General features: G+C 37.9%; 1 protein-coding gene across 5 annotated transcripts in view; it reads right to left on the bottom strand.

Annotated features, from left to right (window-relative positions):
- Positions 1–19,886, bottom strand: part of LOC309391138 (ICOS ligand-like) — a gene marked incomplete at its 3' end in the record, with an annotated part of 46,235 nt that overhangs the window by 923 nt on the left and 25,426 nt on the right. For 4 of the 5 annotated variants that reach the window (XM_081951265.1, XM_081951263.1, XM_081951266.1 and 1 more), the window contains exons 3-6: positions 10,082–10,420; positions 8,427–8,702; positions 5,214–5,342; positions 1,111–1,210 (exon numbers count right to left, since the gene is read on the bottom strand). In XM_081951265.1, coding sequence (XP_081807391.1) covers positions 1,111–1,210; positions 5,214–5,342; positions 8,427–8,702; positions 10,082–10,420 — 844 coding nt within the window. Of the gene's footprint in view, positions 1–1,106; positions 1,211–5,213; positions 5,343–8,426; positions 8,703–10,081; positions 10,421–19,886 lie in introns of those variants that run through there. The other variant, XM_081951267.1, reaches the window with a different exon arrangement.

The raw sequence follows: 19,886 nt of genomic DNA, 5'->3' as shown, positions 1-19,886 counted from the left end.
CAAAAAAGAATGTAAAATACATGAAGAAATGAGTTTGTTGCAAATTCAGAGGTGGAAAAAACCTTGAATATCTAATATAATAACACAAGAAGTTAGGTGGTTTCACATTTAATGTGACTAATAATTTCACAAGTGTGGAATGTTCCCATTAACCTTCAAAGTCTTCAATAATGCAAGGGGTATAATACTCTGTAAAACTTTAATAAATCTCTATCCTCTTCTAAATTATCACTAACCAATTCAAAACTCGGAGGAAGGAAACGAAGATGTATAAGTGGGGTCAAAACTCACTTCTCTATTTGTTTTTACTTGACTCCGTTTTTATTGGAAATGAAACATTATTTAGGCATGTTGTGGAATTCAGATTGTTTTTCTTTTTAAGTTTATTTTGAAATATTGCTACCGTTCTTGGAAATGGAAATGTTGACAAAGCCAGTAACAAAGATGTCTAACCCTTTCACCCTACATGTGTTTTTGTGTTAAAAAATAATTCTTAACAAAACTGTTCCTATCTTACATGGATAAAAGTTATACTGTGCGGGGGGGGGGGGGTATAGAGAGAGAGAAAGGAGAAGGAGGGGGAAGAAGGAGGAGGAGGAGGGAAGGAAGGAAGGATATAAATGAATAAATAAATAAAAGTATAACTGGAGAGTTGAAAAGAGCAAAATTCTAAGGTTCTAAAATTTACACTACTGTAGTCAGTAGCACATTCGGGAACCTGGTGTCCAAACTATGGATCAAATGCAAGCAGGATTCAAATATTCCTTTCACTTAGCCAAATGTCATTAAATTATACAGAAAGGTTTTGATTCAGTGTATTCAGTACCTGAAAGAACCTTGAGCTTCAGTTAACACCTACTCCTACACGTCAACTATTAACTGTATTGATTTGTATGGTGTGGGATTTGAATAGTAAAATAAACTTGTAAAAATAGTTTGACAATAGTTAGCAAGAGTGATGTTGGGCTCCTTTCTATCAGATGAGTTTATGGGAACTGGGGGCATCTTCTGTGAAGAGCTTATAAGTGCAAGGCGAAATTGAAATGGGCTATTTCCAAATCAGTTCTATTTTCATTTGTTTAAGAGGATAATGCAGAGCACCAAACTTACCTCCCCAACATTGAAAGTGTCTGCCCACTAGATTGCTGTTCGAGTACCATTTCATCTGTTGCCAGTGACTGATGTGTGGTGGACCTTGGATGCTTGTGAACTAGTGCAACAACAACAAAATTAAATCACTGATTTTTTTGTTCTTATTTCATAAAACACAAAAGAAATAAATCTTCCATTTGAGTAAAAAGCTAAGTCTTAATCTGATCAGACAAGTAGTTCTACATTCAATATTATCTTACATTCTTTAGTAGACCATTTTCCTTTTCCAAAATGAGAGGCTGTCACAGTCTAGATGTGTTTGTGTGTGTGTGTGTTATCAAAGCACTTTAAGAAAACAGTTCTAGACACAATATGATATGGGTTTAATACATGTGCACTCTTACAGATCTTACTCCTTGAGCTATTACTATTTACCACTCTAGGTCTAAGGAAAGAGTTTCATTAATAATACCAAGCAGTCTCAAACTAGAGATGATGGGAGAATATCTGGAGGGCAAAGCTTTGATCTTGTTATACTCTGTTCCCTCCAACTCCAAATAATTTTTGGGTTATCTAATTGGATTTTCCATCCTCTTCAACATATTTCCTTCTCCAGAATGTGCCTTTAAAAATCCTGTGTTTTCTTTCGGCCTCACCCAGAATCCCATAAAACTTAATTAGTGGAAATTGATCACTTCATTTTAGATTTACTGGTCAATTCTACTCTGGATGAAAACCAATAATATATGGTCCATCTTCAACAACTCCCAGAGCTATTTAATTCATTTTACCTATGGTAACACTTTTAGCTGTCTGCCAAGAATCCTCTCTGATCCTAATGTATCATTCAGATGGTTGTAAGATTTCTTAATTATATTCCATCCTCTTTTCTGCCTTCCTGTTCTTAACACTATCTCCTAAGAGAATCTAACCTACCTTCTATTTCCAGGTCCTTATCAATAAAATTAAGCACAAAAGTAAAGGAAAATATTTTGCTCAAGTTATTTTTTTAATCCTCCCACCATTCACTATAAAGTCCACACATTGGTGCTGGTCTGTGACAAACTGGCACCAAAGCATGGCTGTCTGCTAGTTTATCACAACACATTTTCTTGAGTAGTTTTTCAGGATATATTTATATAGGGCTATTTAAAAATGAATAAAAATATTGTTCATTCAATGTAAACTTGAGTGGAAGAAGTCATTTTTATTACATATACTTAACCCATATTATCTTGATTAATTAACCATACCTAAACTACTCTTCTTTTTTTTTCTTTTTAAAAAAATCTGCTAGCATAGCAATTTATCTGGGTCAGTGAGACAAATTGGGCTGCAAAAAGAAGGCAATTAATCCAGATAAGAGGGTTAAATTCAGCCTTAAATAAACTCAATTGTGCCTAGAGTTAGATGACTCCATCACGTCAGCTGTATCCTGAGAATACTTAAATCAGCAGTCCATGCTTGTATACCTAGTCCCCTGAAGAAAAGAGAACAAAGTGGCCACTAAAGGAAAAAAATGCATTATAGAATTCATTGCCAAAGCCTGGCAGTCCAAAATATATGTCCCAATACTTATGCCATTCAACAGTCAAGATATCAATTGCTCCCTGCCCGATTAATAGGAACTTGGCTAGTGAAATTTATAACCTTATTAGTACTTTCCTAGTACCAAGGCTCCAAAGTAACCACACAAATCTTTAAAAAAATGGGTAGATGTTCATTAACTCCAAAGCCAATTGACTTTTGATCTTACAGTAATTGTCTACTGTCAGAGCCCTTACTAAGAAGATCCAACTAGGTTAGTGGCTTGCTGGGGTATTGTACACATTGTAAGAAGAACCTGTCTCTAGTTTGTAATGCATATGTGGTGGACTTTGACTAGCTTTGTGCCCACTCCTCTCCTTATATGGCAAAGTAATTTGTTAGTCTTTAATAGAAAAGGTTTAGAAAGGTTATCTTCTAGATAAAGCAAAAATAATTCCAATACATGTTCAGGATTAAACTTTTGTCAATAAAAGTTTTCATCTGGTGAGCAGCGATAAAATAGGCACTGTGGGATTTTCCAGGTAGTTTTTATAGTGGTGGAATGCTGCAACGGAATAATTCTGAAGTTTTTATTTGAATTGTTATTTTTATTTGTCCATGGAATTATTTCTGAATACTCAATGAAAGGATAGTGTTCTAAATTTTAGTGAAAAAAAGACAACACTGGCAAGCACATTGTCAATTTATCTTAAAAATGCAGAATTCATAGAAGATTCTCATCTATATGGATCCAAACCATCTACAGTAAGTCTTCATAAGTAGTAATAATAATAACAATTTGCTTTTATATGTGGACTTTTGTTAACATGTTTTTTCTAAGATACATGTATTATTTATATTTGACAACCAATTTATACACATTAAAGTGATGAAAACAAGAAAACAGTGCATCTGCTTCCATATTTTACAAAATGCTTTTGCATAACACTAGGAAACGCAAAGAATATCTGCCTACATTATATAGGCTAAAGCAGACCTCCAGGAGAATTTCCCTCTTTAACCACTACCCAAATAGAAATTCCAAACCAACATTATCCGAAATCCACAGCACAATAAAAAACAAAAGTATTTTACTCTTAAAGACCACGTTTTATTTTCAAAATTGCAGATTAGTAGTTGAGGGGATTTTTAAACACTTGTTTACTTTTTGATACATAGAAAGAGAGGTTCGTAGAAGCAGAGATTTCCAGAAACACCTCAGTCATTTTCTGCAAAAATAACATGCTTGTGGCACCATAAACAAACATGTACATAATTATTATGTCCTGAACTTTGATGAACTGCAATTCATGCTCCATCAGATATAAAGGACAACAGAGAAAAAACTATAATAATATTTGTTTTTGAGCTTTAAATATCCTGTGATGAGAGACTATTTAAAAATAAATAAAACTTTTTTTTTCCAGATCTTGTTACCTTATTTTCACAAAACCTGTGTGAATAATCTATAGCTGAATTAATTCACCATATAATCTGGAAAAACAGATCATACTATAAGGATAGAAATTCAAGAACTAAGCGGTGCATAAAATGCTGGCCATATAATAGTATAATGCTATTATCCCACAAAAGGATTAATCCTCCTGTTCAGTTTCCAATGTGAAACCTGCTTTCTAGACAATATCCTACTGAAAACTGGCCAATAACTATATGGAATGGTCTAAAAGTTTGAAATCAGAAATATAAATTGGATATATTTATATAATTTATCCATAAACTGGACAAACAAAATATCTGAAACCTGTTAAGGGTTAATTTCTGAGATAGATTAATGTTGCTAAACATGAGTGAAGATTAATGGCAAAGACTAATTAAATAGCAAAACTGACGAGCTAGGATTCATAAAATGCTCTATTTCTTTGAGGATATAATATAAACAAATCTTACAATTCTGTGTGTGTTAAAGCAGGAATGTGTGAAGTAGCCTGACTCTAACCTCTACTCTTCAACTTTGATTGAAGACATCTGAAATAGAGCTGTACTTTTGTGTGTGCATTCTTAGTAGATTAGATCAGATGGAGATTTAAAATGGCAATGTAATCAATACATTCAGGTAAAGATGAGTACAACTATTCATACTTTCCGATAATTAGAACTTAGTTGTCAGTGTGTTTCACATTTTATTTCCATATCACAAGAGTTAGAAATATGATACCTTTGGCATTAGAGGCTCTGATGTTAATCAAATGACAGTTACATTCATTAAAAAGGAAAGGCCCAAATCCTGCAAAAACACCAAATGTCATCAGATCATTAAAATCTCTTGTGATATATGATAAGTTTTCATTATTCTCACTTGGGAACTCATAATATTCCTGGGTAAGGTTGCTGAAAGCTGATGAGCTTTCAAAAAAAATGGGGAAGGGACAGTTATACAGGATTGCATATTGTCAGAATATATTGACACCCTATGATTATCATTTCTTGTTCAACATAAATCATAGTAGGATACTAAACAGGAGCAATCAACATAAATCATGAGCTATAACAACAAAATTATAGTCATAGTAATATAAGGAAATAGTTGAGAGGATAACAATGCTACAGCTAGTGACAGAGGTATCAGTACTTACCATAGCATTGGAGTATTCCTATCATTACTCCGGCTAGAAAGAAAACCAGGATCACTATTGAAGAAATAAGGATCCAAAAAGGTAAAATCAATGGTGGCAATGTTGGTTCAGAACAGTTATTTGTCATATCTGAAATAAAAGTTGAATGTAATATTGAGAAATCCAGGATCACAGTGAAGAAATCATTAGTTCTATGATACACTCGAATAGAGTAGAATAGAATAGAATAGAATTCTTTTATTGACCCAGTGTGATTGAACACACACAAGGAATTTGTCTCCAGTGCATAAGCTGTCAGTATACATACAAGCAACAAGTGATAATCTTAATCATAAAATAAAATCATCATAAAGCAAGAAGTGTTCATCATAATCATAAAATATAATACAATAATACAATACAATAGTAGAGTTGGAAGGGACCTTGGAGGTCTTCTAGTCCAACCCCCTGCCTAGGCAGGAAACCCTATACCGTTTCAGACAAATAGCTATCCAACATCTTCTTAAAGACTTCCAGTGTTGGGGCATTCACAACTTCTGGAGGCAAGCTGTTCCACTGATTAATTGTTCTCACTGTCAGGAAATTCCTCCTCAGTTCTAAATTGCTTCTCTCCTTGATTAGTTTCCACCCATTGCTTCTTGTTCTACCCTCAGGTGCTTTGGAGAATAGTTTGACTCCCTCTTCTTTGTGGCAACCTCTGAGATATTGGAATAATGCTATCATGTCTCCCCTAGTCCTTCTTTCTCTTAAGCTAAACATACCCAGTTCCTGCAACCGTTCTTCATATGTTTTAGTCTCCAGTCCCCTAATCATCTTTGTTGCTCTTCTCTGCACTCTTTCTAGAGTCTCCACATCTTTTTTACATCGTGGCGACCAGAACTGAATGCAGTATTCCAAGTGTGGCCTTACCAAGGCATTATAAAGTGGTATTAACTAATAGACATAAATCATTGATACAACTCTCAGTGACAGTCATAGGATACTAAGCAATCAACATAAATCATACTACGATACTAAATAGGAGCAATCAACATACATCATGAGATATAACTACAAAATTATAATCATAAGAATCTAAGGAAATAGGTAATATGATGAGAGAATAATAACCACAGCCCTATTAGGTGGTTTAATGTCCTAGGACGTAGACAGTGTTGTGGGAATTAGTTGTTTAACAGAGTGATAGCATGAAGGGAGGGGGGCTAAGCAATGCCAACGGGCGGCGCCTAGGAGTAGAGCCTTCTCTGTGATGGGCCCAACCCTATGGAATGACCTCCCCCCCCCGATATCAGAACCACCACCGACTTCCGCTCCTTCCGACAAAAACTGAAGACTCACCTGTTCCGTTTAGCCGGCCTGGCCCATTCATAGTCTTATTCTACCTCCTGGCAGATATTTTAATTGGGTATTTTTAGGGTTATTTAAATATTGTTTTTAGCTGCTTTGCTTTATGTACAGTTTCTTATTGCCTCCTCTTTTAGGTACTGAGTATGTAATTATGTTTGTACTTTCTATTTATTTATGTGTTTGACTGTACACCGCCCCGAGTCCCTTTGGGGAGAGGGGGCGGTATAAAAGTCCAAATAAAAGGTATATATATATATAAAAAGGCTGTCATTATGTGCGGTTGTTTTGGTGTGCAATGCCCTATAGTGTTGTCATGAGGGAAGAAGTTGAAACACCTTATGTCCAGCATGTGAGGGGTCTGTAGATATTTTCACAGCCCACTTTCAGGCTCGTGCAGTATACAGGCCCACAATGGAAGGCAGGCTGCTTGAAATTATATTTTCTGAAATCCTAACTAGCCGTTGAAGTCTGTGTCTGTCTTGTTGGTTGTTCTGCCAAACCAGACAGTTGTAGAGGTGCAAATGTAGCATCATGTTATAATCCTCATGAAGTCAAAGTGCTCTATGAATTCAAATAAGAAGCCTTGAAGAAAAAATAATGGATGAAGACAAAGAAGAAGAAAAAGCGGGGGTGGGGGAAATCTGAAAAGGTTGTGTTTGTATAATCAAAAATTAAAAAAAGCTTAAAAAACAAAAAATAATATGAAGTAGCATAGCCATATAGCGAAAACAACTGTATAAAGGCCTAGAAGTTTATGGAATATCTAAATAAATGGTGTAAACTAGCATTAGCTATAGATGGACATTGCATCAGTCCCCATGGAACTATAGGCTGCTAAATGTTTCTCAGCTACAAGAATACATAACATTATCCTCTATTTTCCTCCCCTTACAATGAAAGCATTTTTTTTCTCTTAATGTTTTTTTCTAAATAATGCTGACACAACGGTGCCATTGTGCCATATATTTTCCTTTATCTCGCTCACACAGAGAGGGACTCCTCCAGGTGCCGTCCACTAGGCTGTGCCAGCGGGCGACGCCCAGGGGAAGGGCCTTCTCTGTGATGGGCCCGACCCTCTGGAATGACCTTCCCCCTGATATTAGAACAACCACGGACCTCCGCTCCTTCCGTAAGAAGCTCAAAACCCACCTGTTTAATCTAGCCGGCTTGGCCTAATTCCAGCTCTCCCACCTCAGTCTGTATTTTTACATTTTGGTCTTAGGCTAAGTTTTTAATTTTTATAAATTTGTACAGGGGTTTAAAGTTTTATTCGATTTTAACTATATTTATGATTATTTGTAAGGTTTTTTAATTTGTTACCTGTACACCGCCCCGAGTCCCTTCGGGGAGAGGGGGCGGTCTAGAAATCAAATCAAATAAAAAATAAATAAATAAATCTGTTCACTATGGCTGGAGCTCCTCCTTGCAATCACCGGTCACTATCTTCCATAGCATTTCGGCTGGGCTGCAGCCTTCACCTTTCCCCAAAAAAGCTTGATTGGTGAGCTCTCTCCGCCTACCCCTGTGACTGGTGAAACAGAGAACTCTAGAATAGTGAACAATTGTCCCTCCCTCTCTTCCTTTTCACTGGTAGAACCAGTTGAGGTTAGAGCAAGTATGCCCTATATATTGTATGCAGTGGTGGGTTGATGGTGAGTCATTTGCTTTCTATTAATTTGTGTGACTAAACATGAGTAACTCTGGATCCCATTCATTTCTTTTTCTAACCACAGTAGCAATTTTCATACAAAAATAAGAATGTTTATTTAATTATTATTAAGTCAAATAGCCTGTTTTGTCACTCACTCAATTATTATGTTATACAATCAAATAAGTTTGCCTTTACATAAAATGGAGGGAACTTACTCAAGCTATAGTTGGTTGACACTTGGAAATCTAAATAATGAACTGAGCACTGGATCAGTATATTTTCTGTCATGCTTAACTGCAAGGTGCCAGTAATATTAAAACGACCAAATATTTTGTTGCTTGTGACAATCCAGTTCACTGGATTTTCATTGATAGATCCATACATCTTTGGCTCTGAAGACCCTCCATGAGACAAACATATCAGTGTCAAATTTTTTGAGTCACAACGTTCACTGGACAAATTGCTCAGGATAATAGGTGTACTAAATGGAACTGGAAGACAGAAAAAAGACAATAAGATATTAGAGAATATGACTCATATGGAAAAATTGTTTGATATTATTGGAATTTGTTCAAGCAGACCTGAAGGCTTTCCCCCTAAATTTCCGGTCATTGATTATCCTGAATTTAAGAGAATTCTCTTAAACATTTCAGGCAACGCTGCCAAGTTCCTCTTCTGTGCAAATGTTCTCCCAAAATAGGACAGCATCCTCACTATTAAATCTTTATTGAACAACAATGAAAACGTATTTATTTAATTAGATACTTGGTGATTAATATAAAATATGTACTGAGAATGTATGTGTGTACTGCTAAGGATGGTGTTAATATTGTGATTTTATAGTGATGTTCAATTATCCAGCTAGCTTTGTGCTATCCAATAATCTTTAAGTCAGGTATACCAGAGGTATACCAAAAGATATACCAGAGTAACATTTGGTATCCCAATTGTTGCACCCTATTCTGTAGTAACAAGATCAGTGACTGATGCTGTCCTTAACGTTTTTGATGTGGGACAGATTAAAGTAAGTATTGATAAACCCTCCAGGCTTCATTTCCCTTTCCAATAAGCATTATCCCCTTTCATCCACACAACTGTATAGGACTTGTGAGAAAAATATTAAAATAACTCATGGCCAATTACCAAAAACTTCAGTTTAGGGCTGGTTGATTGGAGACAGAAAAATGGATATTCAAGAAAGTACACCTACTTTCCTGAAAGATATACAATATATTCTTTTTAAGAAGAAACACAATTCATAAATCTAATTTTACTTTTACTATTCTAGTTTTATAACTAGTTTATAAAAGTAAATCTAATTATTTTAGAGGGAGACTAAATAAATATTCCTACAAAAAGAAGAAATAGTGGTAGAATAAAAGAAATTAAAAGAAATTTATTTTATTATTTATTACAAATAATTTAGGTGAATTCACTGAGTTTTAGCAAAATTGTATACAAATGATAAGCATGAAAATGATGGAACTTAATGAGCTGGCTAAATTAATTTCTTGGATCAGAAAAGAATTTATTGATAACTGGAAACCCTGAATAGATTTCTTTGCATAAATTATTTTATGATTTATGCTTTTGATAATTAGATAGGATAGATGATAGAAAGAAGATAGCTATGTTGTAACCTCAGACTACTAATAACTGCTGTAAAGAAGACAGAAAGTTTCTTTGTCCTTTTAAATTTTTTATTATTCTTACACTTTCTCTAATATTTAACTTTCTCTTTAATTCTTTTTCTTTCTTTCCTAGTTTTCTTATATTAGTTTATATTAGTTTTTATCTTCCTTTTAAAAACTCTTTAATAAAATTAGAGCGAGAGAGAGATATTAAAGAAATGTCAGTAGATTACACTCACCTATTACAGATAAATGGACAAATGATTTTTGTACTTCATTTGACCATATGACAACACATTTATATTCTCCGCTATCATTTACTGTCACCGAGGCGAGTGAAAGTGTAAAATTCTGCTCATCTATCTTGGATCTGTTCTTGTAAGAGTTGCTCTTTTCTGCTTCAACTTCTTTACCGTCCTTGTATGAAATCACAACCAGGTCTGAGTTACCAGGGATAGGCTTTTGCCAGTAGATGTAGTTAAAACCTAGAGATGTTCTTCTAGGGAGTTTGTGACTGCAAGGAAGTCTGGCTTCGTCTCCTGCTTGGACTACAACACTTAATTTTTGACTGAGAGTACCTAAGGAGGAAAAATATACACAAATGCACAATCAAAACTATGACCTACAGCTATTCTTCAAGTTTTTCCTTACAAATATACTTTGAAATAATGTGGGAGAAAATAGGGATGAATGAATTAACAAAATATATTGAGATATCATCATGTAATAGAATCAAATGAATAAAACTGTGTCCACTCTGTAATGACTGCCTATATTTATTTACTTCTTAGATTTATTTGCCAACCGTCTTGGCAAGTAAACTCTATGTCGAATAAGGCATTAGAAAACCATAGAAGATAAATTATTCTAAAATGATAAAGATGGAATTACAATCAAAGATAAAATAATGGTTAAAAGCTAGGGAGGGAGAGAGCAGGATGCGCAGGGAAAGCGGTGAAATTACCTCTTAATTCATTAACCACCTCCGTTGGGGCCCCAAGCCATCTGGAAGAGCCTGGTCTTCAGGCTCTTATGGAAAGTCAGATGGGCGAGAGCCAATCTTACCTCAGGGGGTAAGGTGGTCTAAAGAGCAGCAGTGCTTTGGACCTTGCACCCCTTAATACAATGTGGTCTGAAGAAAAGCTTTCAGTAAGTACATAATGTCTCCAATATAGGTAGTCATCAACTTACAACTACAACTGAGCCCCAAATTTATTTTGCTAAGCAAGACTTTTGTTGAGTTTTGCCTCCACTTTCCTTGACACAGTTCTTAACAGAATCAACAGAGTTTTTAAATTAGCAACAAGGTTATAAAGTGAATCTACATTCCCCATTGACTTTGCATGTCAGAAGGTTGCAAACAATGATTGTTTACTGTAAAAAAAAAAAATTCCATATTTGCAGAGCTTACAATTTAGCTGCTTTTCTTAGCTAAAGCAATCTGTATGGGTCCATTAATAATGTGAGCTAGCCTTGTCTTGATGGTATGCAAAAATGATATCTCCATCTGCTCAACGATAATCTCCTATGGAAAAAATCTATGATGGATATTAGTAGGCAGATAAAGTACTCATGTTGGTTAAATGGAAGGATCGAGCATATGTACAGTATGTATATGCATGCATGATCTGATGAGAGTCGGATTAAATGTATATGGGATCCTTGGTGCTCTCTGAGCTTGGTTGTTTTCTTGAAAAGTTTTCATTACCAAACTAGGTAACAACATCCAATTTCCCATAAGAGAAGCTCAATAAGAACACTATTTAGATGAAAACAAACACACTGCAGCAACCATCAACACCAGAAAATGGAGACAGGTCATCTACACAGCTTCTAACAAAATGTATATTTGCTTAGCTTTATCAAAAATGCCTGGCCACTCAACCTAATATATATAAACAACACAAGTTGTGAAAAGGATAACACTGTTGTACAACAAAAATAACACATGGCATCACCATGACACACAAATCAACTAAACCCCACCAAAACATCCTAAGTAAAATAAAAGACCCAGCAGCCCCAGAAGTCATCTACAAAAGCAGTTCCCAACCTTTCCACTTTGGCGGCCTGTCCCAGTGCGTGTGTGTGTGTGTGCGTGGCAGGCACACACACGAGTGCACAGCTCCATTGGTGTGAGCACTCTCTACTCATGTGAATTGATCTTCATGCATGAGCGGAGGGTGCTTGAGTAAAGGACGCTTATGCTCATGCGCAAATGGAGCTTCATGTGTGAGGGCCCTCTACATATGAGTAGAACTTTCCATACAGGCACAAACACCCTCCACTCAAGAACCCTGCATTCATGCAAGTGGAGCTTCATGCACAAGTACAAGGTCCCATTAATCGCGTGAATGGAGCTTCATTTGTGCAGCCTGGTTTCAAACTGGTCCAGTAGTAGGCTATGGCCACTGATCTACAACTTACAGTGCCACTATACAGTGGCGTAGCGTGGGGGGTGCAGGGGGGGCCGGCCGCACCGGGCACAACATCTGAGAGGGGCGCGCTCGCACTCGCCTGCCTACACCTGCGGCTCGTAGCTCTCACGGTACTGCCCGCTCCTCCGCTGCCGGTTCGGCAGGAGGAAGGCGGGGTGTCCAGCAGTCTGAAAACGGGGCGGGGACAGCGCCTTAAAGACACCGCCAGCGCCTCCCTACGCCAGACATTTGCCCCTTGTCGGTCCTTCGTGGCCGCTCTTGGCCTTCCCCCCTCTCCCCCCCCCGACGGACCTCCTGCGTCTTTAAGGCGATTGCAGAGCTGCTACTTTTGGGGCCAACTTAGATCTGCTGGGGGGGGGGCTGAAATCCGCTCGGTAGAGCTTTGCCCTCCCGTTCACGCAGCTCTTCGAAGAATAGAAGTCGTGCCAGGGTGAAACATGTCTGTCCCGGCTGACCTTTTTCTCTGATACTAACATAATTTGGGTTCCGCTAAATGTTTGTGTGGGACATCAAAAGTCTCTTGCATCCCTCAAGTAATCTGGAAGAAACCAAAGCGGGCGAACATATTTATGCAGCTGTGTAAAACAGGTGGTGGTTTGCTTACTTGTGGCTTGTAAATCAAGATGTGCATTTAAGTCACACGTTATGTGTGAGCGGAGACAGGTCGGGCTTAGCGAAATAATTAGGAGTAAGCAAACTATGGATTTACCTGGGGGGGGGGGGGTTGAAATCTGTTTCCATGAAAAGCCATAGTTGGCTTAGCTGTGGTTTGTTGACTAAATTGCATTCATACAAATTCATGCCTAATTAAAGAATAAGACGTGTGCAATCTGTGGATTCAGGAGTAAAGCAGTATGATTCTAATAAAAGAGAAATATTTGTACCCCAGGGTTGATATGAGGGGTCCTTGGTGCTCCCTGAAGTTGCTTGCGTTTCATTACCCAAGCTAGGTAACATCAGTGCTAGTGACGCCACACTCCTTACTAGCACTGATGATGTTACCTAGTTTGGGTAATGAAACCTCTGCAAGAAAACAAGCAAGCTCAAAGAGCACCAAAGACCCCTCATAATATGATTCTTCTGCAAGCAGGCATGTTTGACCAATCTTGGCAATCCAGTTTCTGTTCTTGGGAATTTAAATCAATAGTAAGCAAAATAAAGTGTTTGGACATTAGGATGGTCTTGTGAAAGTCTCTGTGTTTGGGAGTACATAAAACACAGCTGCCATTGAGTAATATAATCCTAAAGTTGCAGACACAATAACTGGAGCATATTAAATTCCCTTGCATTTATTTCTGCTGTTATTTTCTGAATCTGTCTAAATCCTTCTTAGTGTGATGCTCTAAATTGTACACAATAATTCAGCATGCGATTTGGCCAACACAGAATGAAAGGGAACACTTCCTTCCTGTGATTTGAAAAGTATACAAATTGTGCTTGCCTTTTTTGCAGCCACATTGCAACATTCACTCATATATTGTATGCAATTATTTTATCTTTTCAAAATACTTGCATAAGTTCTATTACCAAGACATCACCATGTCCTCCATCCTATACCTGTAGATTTGATTTATGATTTCTAAGGGAAGAAATGTGCATTTGATTCTGTTAAATATCATTACGTTATTTTCAGGAAGAAAGTATTCAAGCAAGGAATATAATTATGTAATTATACAAAATACTAGATAATTGCAATAGAAAATACCTAACTTTGATGACTAAAAAGCAGAGGCTGACATCTTAATTAGATGCAATACTCTTAAATAATAAATTCTTCCTAGCCAAGTGCAAGGTAGAATGTAGGAAATGACTAAAGAGATTCAAATTAAGCACTCTCTGTTAATTGTGACTGTATACAGAACTCCCTCAAAGGTCATTATGAAAATATTAACAAATATCTATACCTAGTGAGACAGACTGAAGTCCTTGACTTACAACAGTTCATTTAGTGACTGTTTGACGTTACAACATCACTTTAAAAAGTGACTTATGACCATTTTTCACACTTATGACTGTTGCAATATCCTCACGGTCACATGATCAAAATTCAGATGCTTGGCAACTGACTCGTGTTTATGACTTGCAGTATTGTGGGATCATGTGATCCCCTTTTACGACCTTCTGACAAGCAAAGTCAATGTGGAATCCAGATTCACTTAACAACCGTGCTGCTACAGTGATTCACTTAACAATTGTGGCAAGAAACTGGCCGCAATTTCTTAACATAGGACAAAACTCACTTAACAAATGTCTCACTTAGCAACATAAATTTTGGGCTCAATTGTGGTTGTAAGTCAAGGACTATCTGTAATACTTATAAAAGGTAAAGGTTATGTCTGATTCTAGGGGCCAGTGCTCATCTCCCTTTCTTAGCCGAGCGAGCCATCATTGTCCAAAGATGCTTCTGTGGCAGTGGCGTAGCGTGGGGGGTGCAGGGGGCCCCGGCCGCATTGAAAGGAGGCACGCTGGTCATTCTGCATTGAAAGGGGGCACGCTGGTCTCTCTGCATTGAAAGGGGGCACGCTGGTCTCTCTATGCATTGAAAGGGGGCATGCTGGTCATTCCGCATTGAAAGGGGGCACGCTGGTCATTCCGCATTGAAAGGGGGCACGCTGGACACTTAGCAGGGCATAGGCAGGATCACTAAACTCAATAAAGTGTTTGAAAATAAACTTGTATTTAGATGCATTTTACTTTAATTACATCAGTATTTTCATAACAAACAATACATGTGCTTAGGGGTAAGGGTTTCTTTAACTAATCTAGTGGAAGAGACTCGAGTGCTAAAATCCACGGGTTAGGGGGCGCAAATTACTTGCCTTGCCCCGGGTGCTGATAACCCACGCTACGCCACTGCCACTATATAAGACAAACAGCAGAAAACTAACAAACTGCATCATGAACACCAACTAACAGCCAGGAGACATGATGAAAGCTCCTTAATTTCACATGGACAGAGACAACCATAGTTTCAACTGGGAAACCGTGAGCATCCTAGACCAAGCCAAGTCCAAATGCTAGAGAATTCCTGGAAGCCTGGCATTCAGACAAATCATCCATTAAAAGGCACGTAAAGATAAACAACCTCTATGTACTATTCAAAAGATACAATCAAAAAAGCCAAAAGGGAAACAAAAGACCAAAACATCACACCACCAGCAGTCACCACCAGAATTAACACTGGACCAACAATCATGAAGTAAAGAATGCCCAAATCAAGGAACCACACCAACTCAAACAAATAAGCTAATCAAGGAACCACCAAGACTACTCCCATCAGTGTCAAGGATAGCTGCTAAGATATAAAATGTCTAGCACTAATGAAGTTACCTAGTTTGATCATGAAATATCTGCAAGAAAAAATATAGTTCAGAGAGCACCAAAGACTCCACGGTTCAATTCTGAACTACAAATATTCTCTTCTATCGGTACCATATTAAGCATATTTTGTGAGTTGGTAAAGAAAGCTCTGAATGTGTTACTACAATAATAGAGTAGCACCACTCTCAGCAGTTACATACATTTAGAGGAGAAATAGAAAATAAAACAATGCTTTGTTTTTCTACATTGCTTACTTCTGCCTCTTGCTTTTTCCCCATCTGCCAAAGAGCAACTTACACTGCGAAGTGATACTAGAATTCAGGAAAAAATAAGGATCCAATTCCCTTGCTTTTTCCTACATCTTCTTTTTTTCCATGTAAGATTTAACACTAACTGAGAAGCCACCAAAGCTTCTTTTGACTTATATGGACTTTGGTTTGCATTCAAATTATGTTGTGCAGCTTACAACTTGTTCCAAGTCCCTAGGTCATTTTGCTATAGATATAAGGACATATGAGAAGGTTTAAACCCATCCAATGTCCTTTCTATAATTCATCTGTCCTCTTTAAGTATTTCACAAAAGATCATTTCTCTCAATATAACTATGAGTGTTAATTTTATTTTCCGTAGAATTCTATGGGGGCGGTGTGGTCAACTGTGAATGGTAACCCCCCAATATAGAAAATCAGCAGTCTGATTATCAGTTTCTGAGAGGCCACTAAAGGTTATTTTGATTTACATGGACTTTTGTTTGCATTCCAAAACCCAAACTATAGTTTTCTCGAAGTGCTTGTTCAAAAGACAACTGGATATGTTTTTTTTTCTTTAAAGAAGAAGACATTTCGCTTCTCATCCAAGAAGCTTAACCAAATGTGTAGGTGGATATAGTTTTGTCCAAGGGCCTTGTCTCTCCACTTTCAGAAAAAGAGAACAAAAACCTTTTTGGCAAAACATACATAAGCTTACATAGAGATATTGGAATTTTATTTTTTACTTTTTGCTAATATCACTCCTATCTTTGTAGACCATGAAAATGTAACTTGCATATGTTTAAAGCACAGAAGAAGTTTTCCAAAGCTCCAGAAGGCAAGACAAAATCAATTGATGGAAACTAATCAAGGAGAGAAGCAACCTGGAATTAAGGAGAAACTTCCTAACAGTGAGAACAATCAACTAATGGAACAGCTTGCCTTCAGAGATTGTGGGTGCTTTATCACTGGAGGCTTTCATCTCTTACTTATTCACTGCAAATAAACAGCATTTAAGAGGTTTGGGGGTGTGTGACTGCATGTTATATTGCCATCAAAAGAAAGGAAATGAAAGTGTGTTTGACTGCTGTACGTCTTTGCTGTCATCCCAAGGGAGTGCACGATATGTCATTACTCCTCATAGTCAGCTTTAATTTTCAATAGGGGATTCCCTGAAAAAGTGAACTGATATTTAAAAGCATACCACAAAAGAAAGAAGAAGTGCAGCCTACACTAGAAAGTAGTTTGGTGTATCAATGACTCCAGAATTGACATTTCTAGTGAAGGCAAGCATAGACATGAAAAGGGCATTTTAAATAAAAGCTATATATTTTAAAAAGGGACGTGGTGGCTAAGACGCTGAGCTTGTTGATCAGAAAGGTCAGCAGTTCGGCAGTTTGAATCCCTAGTGCTGCGTAACGGAGTGAGTGAGCTCCCGTTACTTATCCCAGCTTCTGCCAACCAACAGTTCGAAAGCATGTAAAAATGCAAGTAGAAAAATAGGGACCGCTTTGGTGGGAAGGTAACAGCATTTTGTGCGCCTTCGGCATTTAGTCCTGCCGGCCACATGACCACAGAGATGTCTTTGGACAGTGCTGGGCAATATGCTGACTCTGAAGACCACATAGACAGTAAAGTCTAAGTGCTAAGTGCTATTGCTAGATAAATAGGTAACACTTCGGTGGGAGGATAAAAGCACTCCGTGCACCTTGGTGAATAGTCATGCTGTCCACATAATCATAGAAGAGTGTTTGGAGAATGCTGACTCCCTCAGCTAAGAAACGGAGATGAGTACAGTACTGCCTTCTAAAGTTGGAAGCAATTGGATAGGGGAAGACTTTATCTTCATATGTTAAAGTGATCAAATTGGCTACTTGTTTCCAGCATATGTAGAATTAAGCAGTTTGTCTACAAAAGTAAATGAGACTCAAGATAAATGTTGTTTTGCATGATCATCATATATAGTACTGTAGTTTCCCGCAAGAATTAAGATTTGCTTGTTTTCCTGTGCTGATGACAGCTATATTCCAGAGGCAAAGAAAAATTCTAGAGTGCCATCCCAAATTACATCAATAGGAAAAGATAAAGAGCTTGATGTTCTCTCCAGAAAAGTGTTGCAGACTTAAATGTAATAATGTCTCCCATGGCTTCTATTTATTAAGTGGGAGGGAAGCAAACAATTTCAATACAACATATAGTTTTGTAGAAGGTGAGAAATATAGCAGATCACTCATAGTAGCTTTTTTCCCCTTTCTCTTTAAGCAAAGGAAGGTTGAATCTAACAAAGTACTATATTTTTCGGAGTATAAGACTCACCGGAGTATAAGACGCAGCAAGGTTTTCAAGATGAAAAGTAAAAAAAAAAAAGGTTTTGCACTCTGCAAATCTCCCAAAATGGCCCATTTTTCGTGAAAACGGGTCCTTTTTTTCAAAAAAGGGCATGAATAGCCCTTACGAGGTTTGTAGAGTGCTCTGGGGGCGGGCAAAAATGAGCAAAAAAGGGCTCATTTTTCACAAAAACGGGCCCATTTTTCGCCCCAAAAAGGGCATGGATAGCCTTTAGGAAGCTTATAGAGTGCTGCTGGGGGCTGGGGGCTGAGGGTGGGGAAACAGGCCATTATTTGCTCATTTCTGCCCTCCCCAGCCTCCAGGAGCTCTCCAAAAGCCTTCTAAAAGCTATGCACAGTCATTTTGGTGAAGGGGCGGAGTTTTGGGAGGCAAAAAAAGCTTTTGTGTATTCAGTGTATAAGATGCACCCAGATTTTCAGCCTCTTTTTTGAGGGAAAAAGGTGCGTCTTATACTCTGAAAAATACGGCATATTATTTTAAAGGTTTTAAACATAGACGTAATCCTATCCCCCCTGGCTTCTTCAGTATCTTCTCTGGTGGATGGAAAGAGTCTGGCAATTCTCAATCTGGAAACCTCAAAAATGATTTGGAAGTAGACTTGGCAAGAATAAACATCCTGAATCACTGGTCCTGCTTCCACAGTCTCAACTTTAATGTTCAGTAGCTGTCCTAAGTGCATTTTCACCCATAATAGGAGAGGGGGGGAATTGCTAAAAGAAAGAAAGAAAGCAAATGTGTGTTAAGGCACCAGGCTTAAAACCAGAAGGCTGTGAGTTCTAGTCTAGACTTTGAGCCAATCTCTCTCTCACTCAGGATTCTGATAGGGGTGGGGTGGGGGAATCAGTGGCAGATTAAGGCTCACTGATGCCCTAAGCACTGACAAATCTTGGTGCCCCCCCTCCTTTGTACATACTGTAGAAGTCTTCATTGGATTTTTTTTTCTTTCTCCTTTGTGGCGCCTCCTTTGGGCCTGGTGCCCTAAGCACGTCCTTAGTCTGCTTAAAGGTTAATACACCACTGGGGGGGGGGGGAATTGAAGGAGGAAGGAGCATTAAGTATATTTCCCGTATATTTTACTCATTCATAAATAGAATAAAAGCAAGATATTAATAGATAACTAAATAAAATGAAGTTGCAGGTAAAGGGAGGCTTCCGCATTCCAACAAGCTCTTGTCAACTGTTTAAAGTTGATTAAGATTACTCTCTTAATTAATATGTGTATTTCCTATGTATGTAGCCACCCTGTTTCCCCCAAAATAAGACCTCCCTGGATAATAAGCCCAATCAGGATTCTGAGCACATGCACTAAAATAAGCCCTCCCCGAAAATATTGCAACAGAGCAGCAGCCATGAGGTGGCCATGCTCATCACCTCCTGCACCTCAAAAATAATAAGACCTCCTTCAAAAGTAAGGCCAAGTGCTTATTTTGGGGGTCAAAAGAAAATAAGACTCTCTCTCTCTCTGTCTCTGTCTCTGTCTCTGTCTCTCTCTCTCACACACACACACACACACACACACACACAAACACACCATAACCTAAACTTTTTGGGAATTAGCTGTCTTAGTCTAGAACAGGGCTGTCAAACTCCCGACCCAGGGGCTGGATGCATCACACACTGGCCATGTCCACATCCATTTTAGCAAAGGGGGAAAAAAGACCTGATACGTCACGTGACGCTGCTGTGAT

The sequence above is a fragment of the Natrix helvetica genome, assembly GCF_964273705.1.
Source record: "Natrix helvetica genome assembly, chromosome: 4".
In the NCBI taxonomy this organism is placed as follows: domain Eukaryota; kingdom Metazoa; phylum Chordata; class Lepidosauria; order Squamata; family Natricidae; genus Natrix; species Natrix helvetica.
Note: the sequence above shows the minus strand (reverse complement) of the source record. Positions and strands in the feature narration are given on the sequence as shown.